This window comes from Scyliorhinus canicula, chromosome 18 (genome assembly GCF_902713615.1).
Source record: "Scyliorhinus canicula chromosome 18, sScyCan1.1, whole genome shotgun sequence".
Lineage (NCBI taxonomy): Eukaryota > Metazoa > Chordata > Chondrichthyes > Carcharhiniformes > Scyliorhinidae > Scyliorhinus > Scyliorhinus canicula.
Window position 1 is genome coordinate 125103039 of NC_052163.1, and position 12344 is coordinate 125115382.

Here is a 12344-nt window from a genome sequence, read left to right on the forward strand (position 1 = left end):
AGTTCAAAAATTGATCAGTCTCTGTCTTGAATATGCGCAATGACTCACCATCTCCACCCTCAGGGGCCAAGAGGTTTCTTTGCCTTCTGGGTGAAAAAGCTTGTCCGAAATGACAGACCTCTTATTCTGAGAGGGTGAACCTTAATTCTGAACTCTCCAGTCACCTTTACAGTAAACAGTTCTTAGATAAAAGGAACCGGGGGGGCTAGTTTAGCTCAGTGGGCTAGACAGCTGGTTTGTGATGCAGAGCAAGGCCAGCAGTGGGGCTTCAATTCCCCAACCGGCTGAGGTTATTCCTGATGGCCTGCCTTCCCAGCCTTGCCCCTTGCCTGAAGTGGTGATCCTCAGATTAACCCCCCCTCCCCCCCCCAGTTCCTCCGCCCACCCCCCCAAAGGGGTAAACAGCCTATGGTCATCTGGGACTATGGTGACTTTACCTTACACCTGGAACTACTTTATACTAGTTATGTATATTGCAATTAAGCAACTCAATATAGTTCAAATCCCATTTATAAATAAAGTTAACAATTTTTTAATTAAGTGGTGGAGCCAGGTCTGTCTATGGTTTTGCATTTTAATCCATAGGATTTTGTCTGACAAGACAGAGGCTTCACCCCTTAAGGCATTCTTTGGTGTCCTCTCACTAAGATGTCCCATGACCTGTTTATCCAGGACTAAGCACCATTCCTCATTAATTATCTACAGCCTAAAATAAATCCTCAAATCAAAACAATTTTCCATTAGCCATCTATCTGTAAATAAGTAAATGGTTAAAACCCATGATCAACTCTCTTTTACGACCCCTTAATCACAGCTTTATTAGGAATGCTGACTGTATGTGTCTTAAACAAGGATTTTTTAAAGTGACATTACTGGAACAAATATAAAATATAATAAATAGCAATTTCCAACATTCATCACAAGCCAACAGAGAGAGTGCAGTACAAATTTTTCAAGAATGATTTCAGGGTGAAGATCTTGAATTATGTAGGTAGACTGGAGAAGGCTTGGGACTGTTATCCTTGTAGGTGGTTGAGAGGAGATTTGATCTGGGTATTCAAAATGATGGTGTGTCTGCACGGAGTATTTAGGGAAACTGCTGCCATTTGTCGAAGGATGAGAAGGCAAGGGCACAGATTTTCGGTAATTGCCAAAAGAAGCAATGTGACATGCGGAAAATCTTTTTTACGCAGCGAGTGCTCAGGATCTGGAATGCACTGCCTGAGAGTGTGGTGCCGACGGGTTCAATCAAGGAACTCGAGAGAAAGTTGGATAATGATCTGAAAAAGAAGAATGCGCAGGGCTATAGGGAGAAGGTGGCATGGGGAACTAGGTCAATGAATTGCTCCTCACGACCTGGTGCAGGCATGAGTTGGGCTGAATGGCCTCCTTCTGTGCTGACCCAACACCTTGGAGGGTGGGTGCGGGGAGGCTGGAGAGTGACTGGCAAATTCCAATTCCAGACAATAGTCTTGTGGTCTTTAAACAGCCTTAATTGACTATCGGCGACTTGCTGGTGGGCATCCCCACTGCCCCCTTCCCGGCCAACCCGCTGCAACCTGGGAAAATGACCCCGGGGAAAAGATGCTGCAGGCAACACGGCACGTCAGCTGGTGACACAAATGTTCACCCACCCAGGGCTGGCATGTTGACACAGTGGTTAGCGCTGCTGCCTACGGCGCCGAGGACCCAGGTTCGATCCTGGCTCGGGTTACTATTCGTGTGGAGTTTGCACATTTTTCGCCCCCGCAACCCAAAGATGTGCAGGATAGGTGGATTGGCCACGCTAAGCTGCCCCTCAATTGGAGAAAAGTAATTGGGTAGTCTAAATTTTTTTTATTTAAATGTTCACACCCACCCACCTGTCTCTGCACCCAACCCTCCTGAATCCTGCCCACAGGGTCAGTCGGAAACTCTGGTCTTCTCGATGTCTATAACTTGTATTTGCTGATCAGACATAATCCCAGAATCCAAACGATCGTGGCTATATCTTCGCAGCCCCCTGGGGGTGGTGGTGGGTGGGTGGGTGGGTGGGTGTGGGGGGGGGGGGGGGGGGGGGGGTCAGTCGTTGCTCTTTGCTTTCGATTTTGAACCTAAACTAAAAGAAAAAGCAGCTTCTGCTCTCGGCAGAAGTTACAAAAGCGACAAGTGAACTGCGCGGCATTGTACCGAGGTGGAGCAGGTCCGTTCATTGAGATTAAATTGTCCGTATTACCGAGTCACAGAAGGGAGAGATCGGGCCGCATTCAGTGAAGTTCTGCGCGCGAGTGTGCGCTCTGTTTCAAGATGAATATTTAACGAGAACCATCGGCTGAAGTTTCACAAGTTGGTTTCACTTCTGTGTGGGGGGTGGGGTGTTGTGCAGAATGTTTACCTCTGTGCTGACCTTGGAATGCAAACTTCACCACATTCCAGTGGCTGTGACGTGCGTGGCAATTCCACCCGCGGCTGACACCAATTATTTCTGTACTTTCAGGTTGCCTTTGACTCCCATCCTCACATGCGTGCTCCAGGACTTCAGCCGAGCCTGCCCAGCATTCCTGGGGGAAAACCGTGAGTGTCATGACTCCGTCACACACACTGGGTGCGCCGTGTAAACTAAACGGCTGACTTCTCAGAACCCCCCCCCTCCCCCCACCGAGTCGGAAGCTCCTCCAAAATCTTTATATTCTCGCTCTTGCTGTACAATTGCCATGTCGACATTTTTGAGGCCTGTACTCCGGGAACTACTTTCTTCCTAAGGAGAGTGGCCCCCTATGCTCCCTGCGTCCAAACAATCTGATGCATGTTCGATATTCATACCATTGGAAAGCGGCTTTGAAATCATTTGGAATCATTAGTAGAACCTTCTGTTTTTCTCTTCATTTGAATCTCCGACCGAGGGCTTGAAAGCCAATCATCCAGGTCCATGAACAACATTCCCCTTCAAGCACGCGAAGGAATAGGCTAGTCTTCCCCTGTGATCCAGAGTCAGCTCATTGTGCTAATTTGACCGTACGTCCTTGTGTTCGGCACACATTTAGCGCTGGGGGAGGAGAGGGAAGATGTGAATTGGGGATTCTGGTCCAAAGGCCAGTTAAGGACGCAGGAAGATGAAAGATTGGGATGGAGGAGACACCGGGCAGGGTGTTGAGGCATTGTGGCACTGTATCTATTTTTAAATTGAGCCTTCCCTTGCAGACACAGAGTGCCTGGAGTGTAGACTGGCGCGTTGACCTGAATTTTCACTCGTGGATCCTGGCTCTCCAAACCCGAGCTGGGATAAATTGTCCCAGAAGCTGGGATTTTTGTTCCAGGGCAGCAGGGTTCTCCGGTGGCTGTTTTGGCCATCCCAGAAAGTGGGCGAAGGCTGCTGGCTGTGGAGTGGGGGACTGGGTGGAAGTCCCGCCTCCATGCCCGAGCACTTTGTCAAAAAAAATATTTTGAACAATAAACATCCCTCCAACCCTCGGCTCTCACACCCCAATCACCCACCCAGACACTCCCATCCCCAGCCTTGCCAATTCATGCCACCTTGTGCACTACCCACCACACAATCCTCATGCTTTTCATGCCATCCTGTGCCCCCTCCATGGTTCCTCATGCCCTCTACCCACCACGGTTCCTTATCGTCCCTAACCCAACTTAGTGCTAACCCCTCCTCTCCCAACCACCACCCTTTTCCCTGACACCTACCATGCCAACCTACCCAGTATCCACCACGGGCGAGACTTCAGGAACCATGCGGAGATGAAATAATATAAAGTTCTAAGCGTCTATTGCAGAGTTTCAACAAAAAAAAAGTTCATAACGTTTTTAAAACACTTCAAGTACATTGTAAGAAAAAATGTTTCATTCAAGTGCATAATCCCTTATAAAAGAAGTTATAGAATTCATTATCCCACTTCAGAGTCTGTAAGCACTTGGAGTTGTCAGTCAAATTGAAGACACCCTACTGTGAAATTGAAAGGTTCTGAAATTACTCACGCAACGCCACTCCAGTAATGGACATCGTCAGGCTTACGGAAACAAAGTGTAATAGAAATATTTTTTCTTCAACACTCCAGACTTTTAAAGATTTAGGTGGCAGAAGTTTTAAATACCATGACACTTTGCAGATGATTTTAACAGTTGTGTTTGACAGTTTTTACAGTTTTTCTTGATGATTCCAATGAGCTTATTCACTTTTAAAGCACATCCGTGTCCACCTTTAACAATCCCAAAGGACATCTTCCCCACCCTCCACAAAGAGCAGCTTACCCCTCCCATAGGAGTTGACCTCTCCTAAAGTTGGCCTAAGACCATCTCTCCTGTTGTCTCTCTGCTCCCCTCTTTCCTCTCCTCTCCTCTCCAAAAGAGTACCCCACCGCTGCAAAGTGGTCTTCAACGTTTAGACCTGCTCCTTCCAGGTCCAGTCTGCACATTATGGGCAGATTTCTCCGCCCTGCCGCATCAGATTTCTGGTGCGGCGCGTTGTCGGGATTCTCCGTTCTTCCGGCTGGTCAATGGGCTTTCCCATTGTGGAGCAGCCCCACGCCATCGGGAAAACCCCCGGGCTGCTAGCAAAACGGAGAATCCCGACGGTGGAGAATTCAGCCCATTGAGTTTCCCCCTCCTGGCTAACAAAAAACAGACATGGCTCCATGCAGCTGCTGTTTTAGACAGGGAACGGAAATGATAGGTTCCAACTTCGTGGGGGGAGGAGGGGTCTTCCTGATTTCAACCACTTTTGCCATTTTTACAATGTCAGAGTGGCTGTTTCCTTGGAATAAGTCCAGGCCATTCCTCTTTGAAGTATGTTAAACTGTAGGCCTCAGGCCTTGCTGCCCAGTAGTAATAGGGAGTTGGCACCCAAATGGCACCCAGCGCTCTTATCAACCTCCAAATTCCAAAGGAAGGCAACTTTGGGTGTTTGAGTTTTATCTCGGGCCAAGCATTTTTGCACTAGCATTTTCTGTTGCCTCATTTAAAACACTCCTCCCTGTGAGCTGCTGGGTTTGCCGATCCCGCAACATCACCTAATTTCCCCCTGCACACCTTCACCAACTCTCCCCCGACGTCACGTCAGCAGGGTTTGAATATTCGATGAGGGGGATCATGTGATGAATTGGGCCTTGAATGATTTGCAGATTCAATAAAATGTATTTAAATGAGAGAACCTAGTTTTCTCACCAACGAGGGGCGGGAAAAATGGGAAAATATTTTTAAAATAAATTTAGAGTACCCAATTATTTTTCTTCCAATTAAGGGACAATTTAGCATGGCCAATCCACCTACTCCGCACATCTTTGGGTTGTGGGGGTGAGACCCACACAGACACGGGGAGAATGTGCAAACTCCACATGGACAGTGACCCAGAGCCGGGATTCGAACCCGGGTCCTCAGTGCCGCAGTCCCAGTGCTAACCAATGTGCCACTGTGCTGACCGTAAAATGGGAAAACATGATCTCGCCGGTGAGAATCTCGTTGCCCGATTATCGCAATATTTCGCCCCCGTGTTGCCATTCTCGCTGACGGCCAACGCAAAATCACCCCTAATATTTCTGAGTGTAGCAATGAGCAATTGTCCTTTAAGAGGGAAATGTGGAGAAATAAGAAGTTATATCACACACCAGCATTCCCTGGGCTTCATATTGACGATATCGGCATATCAAAATTGGGCTGTATAATTATTAATAGTGGGTGCAATATTGTCTTTGTGGAAATACCGATGTTCATGATTTCAATTAAGATGTTAATCTGTCTTATCTCGATACTGCTACCAGACTCTCTGACTTCAATTCCTCCGCGTAGTTTTAAATTCCAATTTTTTGCGTTTCGTTAATCGCCAGCCAAATTCTTTGTGGAAATTCTTTTTGAATTCTATCGGATTTAACAGGGTTACTTAACAAGAGAATCTCCAACCTAAATCACAGGCACGTTACTGCAATCAGGGCTCAACTGGAGCTCAAGCTTTTATTGGTGATAAGCAGGTCCTGGGGCCAATCTTATTCGCGGATGAACCGTGACAGGGATGCCTGACGCGCTGTTTGACCATGAAGGGATAAACAGCCAACCTCAAAGTGGCTTTCATCTGCTGTTCCCAGACACCGAAGGTCATCCGATATCAATCAGGAGTGAGAACCTTGCCTGGAATGTTTAACTCCCAAACAGAGCACCCATTCCATGGCTCCTTGCACTTTCCCAGTGCAAATCAAAGATAAACCCCCTCGGCACAAATTAGGAATCGAACCTGGAGCCTGTGGTGGAAACAGTGATTCATTTAGGGAACAGAAACGGTGATCGATTCCAGTCCTGGTCACCGCTCTTTAAGAAGAACGTGAGGGTCTTTGAGGGGGTGCAGAGGAGATGTGGCAGAATGGTGGCTGACGTGAAGGATTTTAGCTGCAAGGTCAGGTTGGGGAAGCTGACGGTTTTCTGCTTGGGGCAATTGAGATTGAGGGGAAATTTGATGGCGGTGGAGAAGATTATAACAAGTTGGGAGAAGGTAGACATGAAAACCCTGTTTCCATTAGCTGACGGTGCAAGGACTAAGGGACACCGATGGAAGGTTTTGGGCATTGGGGAATACGAGGAAGTGCTTTTCAACGCAGTGAGTGTTCAGGAACTCGCTGCACATGAGGCTGGTGGAAGCTGGGGTGATGAATGATTTCAAAGGGAAATTGGATGGATGCCTGAATGACAGAACCTTGCAGGGCCACAGGGATAGAGCGGGGAATGGACCTGGCTGAATTAGCCTTCAGAGAACCAACATAGATTCGTTAGGCTGATTGGCCTCCTTCTATGCCTTAATTGATTCTGTGATTGTCGTCAGCCCATTGAGCCCAAGCTGAGTCGGCACAGTTTACAGGCCCGCCAAACGGATACCAATTGGCTGATGAACGGCAAGAGCATTAAATGGTCGGTATCGATGTTGATAGTTGGCCGTTTCCTACGGTTTTTGTTCTAATCTCCTACCTCTTGCTCCCAGAGCCTACTCCTTCCACGTCAGTGCTGACAGTCAGATGCAGCCGGTCCCGTTCCCTCACGATGCCTTGGTTGGACCCGGGATACCGCGGCACGCTCGGCAGATCAACAATCTGAATCACGGGGAGGTGGTGTGCGCCGTCACGGTCAGCAATCCCATGAGGCACGTGTACACGGGGGGCAAAGGGTGCGTCAAAGTTTGGGACATCAGTCAGCCTGGAAGCAAAAGTCCCATCTCTCAGCTCGACTGCCTGGTAAGATAACATCATTTTATTTGTATGCGACCGATTTAACACAATATAATAAGTCCAAAAGAATGAACGTTTATTGTCCTTATTAAGTCCTAAGGGCGTTATCGATTATTTCAAGTCTTTTGAAGTTTAGTTGCTCCTGCAACCTAGGCAATTGTGGCAGTCAGTGTGCATAGCAAGATTCCAGCACTGCAAATGAGGTACCCAATCAGCTAATATGTTTTGGCGGTGTGGATTGAGACCTGTTGACCAGGTCACAGAGAGCTTCCTGTTCTTCTTTGAATATTCCCACGGGATCTTTTACATTCCCTCAATTAAGACCGCCTTAAAAGTTTGGTCTGAAAGAGCATGGCCCTGGCAGTGTAGCACTCCCTTAGTACTGCTCTGAGGTTGTCAGCCGAGATTACGAGCTGATGTCTCTGGATCGAGTGCATCTTAAACCCACAATCTCTCACTTAGAAATGAGAGCTGCACTAACGGCTAGGCTGCTATCAAGGCTAAAGCATCTGAATTTTGATTTATCTTCTAGTTTTTCTCTACTCGTTCTCTGCCCGTTTCTTCTGATTTCCCTAATTAAGGTTTCGAGCAGGAAAACCATTCCTAGGCCTTTGAAGATCTCCTTGCTTTTAAACAAATTGCACCTTGCTTAGTTACTAGAAACATAAAAGCAACCAAGGAAACTAAGATGGACTTGTTGCTGTGTGGGGCAGTGCCCAGTGACCGCTTTCTGTAGCAGCTGTGCAATAATGACCCACATGATACCACACCCTACTACCCGACGATTCAATCCATTGGTCCTGCTCAGTGGGGTATCTCTGCTACACCAATGAAACAGGCCAATGACTGAAAGCAGGGTTCAGGTCAAGCTGTGCGACCTAACCAGAATTAACTGAAAAACTACGGCTTTGCCTCAAGTCAGTGGCACATCCACATTTCGCTCATCGTGCTGGGGAAGGTAAGATTCTCCTACATTAGGCACAGTGTTGAGATTGGTCGTCCCCACCACAGACCAGGGCTCGGCAGACGGTGCAAATCTCAGAGAGCCACTGAGAGCCAGGGCGAACACTTGGTAGGTCAGTCAGCATCTATGGAGAAAAATGGACAAGTTTACATTTCAGGGGGGGACTCCCCTCTCACTTTCTCCAGGAAACTGACCTCTTCCTGAGTGTTGGACAGTGTGGATCAATCCCTCTACTCAGCCCCAACATGGTACTCCAACCCAGTACTGCCGCAATGTGGACTTTATTTTTGCTGCAGCACAGTCCCCGATGTCCTCTTGGCCAATTATCACTGAATTATGGGCAGTGGTGTGCTGCTGTTTGCAGCAACTATGAATGGGCTCCAACTGCCCAAATGTCTTTCACTTGCGTCCACCAAAAGACCCAGATTCTCATTGCTGGGCCAATCCATTCCGTAACGTTTTCTGTGCTCGTCACATATCCTGCCCGGATGCGGGTCACCTGGTAGCACACTTGCCACTGGTTCAGAAGATTGTGGGTTCAAGTCCCACCCCAGAGCCTTTTGAGCACATCATCCAGGCTGACGCTGTCCGTGCAGTACAGAGGGAGTGCGCAGCACTGTCTGGGATGATATGTTAATCTAAGGCCATTCCTCATGCGAAGGTGAGTGATCCCCTGGTATGAATTTGAAGAAGAGCAGCTGAGTCCTGCACCGTTCTTGGCCATGATTTATCCCTCATGCAACATCACTGTGGCAGATTGTCTGGTCTCTCATGCGTTGCTGCTTATGGAGTCTTGCTGGGCGCAGATTGGTTGCTATGTTTCCTGCATTTCAACAGTGACAACAACATGTCAAAGTACCTCAGGAGCTGGAATGTGTTTTGAGACATTCTCGGGTTGTGAAAAGCCATATAGCAATGCAAGTCTTTATTTCTTTATCCTACATTTTTGTTCAAGACGGGACTTGGGCTGGTTTAGCTCAGTAGGCTAGACAGCTGGTTTGTGATGCAGAACAAGACCAGCAGCATGGGTTCCATTCCCGTACCGGCTCAGAATTCTGAATTCTCCTTCTGTGTACCCGAACAGGCGCCGGAGTGTGGCGACTAGGGGCTTTTCACAGTAACTTCATTGCCGTGTTAATGTAAGCCTACTTGTGACAATAAAAGATTATTTAGGGGCTGGTTTAGCATACTGGGCTAAATCGTTGGCTTTGAAAGCAGACCCAGGCAGGCCAGCAGCACGGTTCAATTCCTGTACCAGCCTCCCAAACAGGCGCCAGAATGTGGCGACTAGGGGCTTTTCACAGTAACTTCATTGAAGCCTACTTGTGACAATAAGTGATTTTCATTTTCTTTTCATTTCTATAATTCAGTGCGTGGCTCGTTGATGGAGGCATTCTTGCTTCATTCTCTGGTTCGAAGTAATGGGACTGGGAGAGAGGCAGTGAAGTTTGTTGTGCCCAGTACATTTTGTGATACTGCTGCCCCGCTATTAGTCAGAGGAAATTGTGGGTGGGTGTGTGACGATTATTGCTCCACTCGGTCCTGTTTCACATTGGTGAGATGTTTGACCATCTGCTCCCGAGCAAGAAATTAACCGAAGGAAGTTAAAAGATACTCAGAAAACAATCTCCAGTGAGCAACAAGAAAAGAGAACTGAAAATAACTTACCCCAGTGGTAAAACCCTCCAGTGTAAAAGGCCTCGATTTTAAAACGCTCACTCTTGTTTTCAATCCCATCCGCGCCCTCTCACCCTCCCTATCTCTGCAATCTTCCCTGGTCCTTCGATCCTCTTTTGAGATCCCTGCCCTCCTCCAATTCTGCTCCCTTGTGCATCCCTGATTTTCAACATTTGGTGGCCTAATGCCTCAGATCTGGGATTTTTCTCCCTGAACCTCTGATTAAGGGTCAACGCTTTGAAGAGGCTTTTGGTCATCTGTCTTTCTGTCGCTGTGTGTGGCCAACACCAGTTTGATGTCAAGTGTCAGAGTAATGTCAAATGAAACATTTTGGTGTATAAGTGCAAGTTGGTGTTCTTGTGCACAGAGTTTAATAATAATAATAATCTTTATTGTCACAAGTAGACTTACATTAACACTGCAATGAAGTTACTGTGAAAAGCCCCTAGTTTCCACATTCCGGCGCCTGTTCGGGTACACGGAGGGAGAATTCAGAAAATCCAATTCATCTGATAAGCACGTTTTTCAGGACTTGTGGGAGGAAACCGGAGCACCCGGAGGAAACCCGCGCAGACACGGGGAGAACGTGCAGACTCCGCACAGACAGTGACCCAAGCCGGGAATCGAACCCGGGCCCCGGCGCTGTCAAGCAACAGTGCTAACCACTGTGCTGCCGTTCAATAATCACATTTATACACACACCCATGCCAACAACAATTTCCATACCAACGTGAAAATAGTTTTACTAATTTGTCCTTAATAAAGAACAAAGAAAAGCACAGCACAGGAACAGGCCCTTCGGCCCTCCAAGCCCATGCTGACCATGCTGCCCGACTAAACTAAAATCTTCTACACTCCCTGGGTCCGTATCCCTCAATTCCCATCCTATTCATGTATTTGTCAAGATGCCCCTTAAATGTCACTATCGTCCCTGCTTCCACCACCACCTCCGGCAGCGAGTTCCAGGCACCCACTACCCTCTGTGTAAAAAAAACTTGCCTCGTACATCTCCTCTAAACCTTGCCCCTCGCACCTTAAACCCATCTTTTCTGATGCTTGGAAATATTCAGCAGTTTATCATTTCCTGTGCATTAGAGTCGATGCTGCATTGGGAGGATCTTCAATGTTCGGACTGGTCTTTCCCCAACACAGTCATTCCTTCTCCAACACAACAAGTTAAGCTGTTCCCAGTAACATTCACCATCATCTCAAGCCTGCCCTCACAATACTTCACACAATTCCACTGTGACACTTCACCGGCAATTTTAACAATGGAAAGTAACAATTAAAAGAGGGAAAAAGAAAAAAAAAATTCAAATTTGGCACTTTTCGCAATCTTAGAGTATCGTGAAGTGCTTCACAGTCAGTGACGTATTTTTGAGGTGCCATCATTGTTGTACGTAAGCACAGCAAGGTCACACAAACATCAGGACGATGGTGAGGTAATCTATTTTAGTGATTGTAATGATATGTATACAGTCAGGTTAGTGAAGGGTTAATTATTATATCTCAGTGTAAATCAAACACTGGAGGGCACCATCACTTCTCTGTATTTAAGTCAGACCCTCAGGGAATTCTGGGTATAGTGTAAAAAGTTAGTGAAGGAGAAAGCCTGACAACAGGAGAAGATTAGATTAGAGAGAGTTAACACAAGGTCATTATCAGTGATTATTTAGATTATTGATTACTGCGAGACAGATTGAATATTACTTAATTGTTAACTATAGCTCAGTAGCGTGTGCAAACTTCATTTAATTTTAATTAATCGTTACACAATAAATTAGTTTTGTTTCAATCTAATGATAGGTGGATTCTTTGTCATCAACAAAGAACACAACATATTACCACCAAGGGTAATATAACTTAGTAGAAGGAGTGGACAGCTTTAAGTTATATTGTACCACAATATAACATGCCACCAGGAGCTGAAACATAAGTGATGCCAGTTACGGTTCAGCCGATAGCCAAGACGCCAGAGTGACTTCAACTGCTCTTCTCCCTACAGTGGCATGGGATCTTCTAAATCCATCTCTGAGAGAGGAGACGGGAACCCTTTTTCACGTCACCTCCAACATTTACGCACCCCCGCGTCACTGCCCTGGGTTGGTTAGCCTTGACTTTGTGCTGAAGCCTGTGAAAGTGGGTTTTGAACCCACAAGTTTCTGACTTCCAAGATGAGTGTGTCACCACAGCTGACACCATTAAAAAGAAACGGCCAACGCAAAGGTCTCCAGTAAACATTTTTTTTTAAAAGCTCAATTTTGGAAGGTTTTAAAACACCTCACGCCAACAAATTACCTGTTGAAGTATAATCACTGTTCTGAAGCAGGAAATTTGCATATATCAAAGTACCACAAACTTCACACCTGCAAAATAGGGGCAGCAGTAAACCATTCAGCCCTTGGCACCACCAAGGTGCCAGGTCAGCACTGCAAAGGTGCCAAGCTGGCATTTTGTGCGCCCACGTGATCAGGCTGGGTAGGTGTTGGGCAGAACCGGGGGGGGGGGGG

At 47.0% G+C, this 12344-nt stretch overlaps 1 protein-coding gene across 12 annotated transcripts in view; it reads left to right on the forward strand.

Annotated features, from left to right (window-relative positions):
• The window catches only part of LOC119953663 (transducin-like enhancer protein 4), a 214066-nt gene that overhangs the window by 180201 nt on the left and 21521 nt on the right, over positions 1-12344 (forward strand). For all 12 annotated transcript variants that reach the window (XM_038778151.1, XM_038778153.1, XM_038778152.1 and 9 more), the window contains exons 14-15: positions 2477-2553; positions 6950-7199. In XM_038778151.1, coding sequence (XP_038634079.1) covers positions 2477-2553; positions 6950-7199 — 327 coding nt within the window. The remainder of the gene's footprint in view (positions 1-2476; positions 2554-6949; positions 7200-12344) is intronic.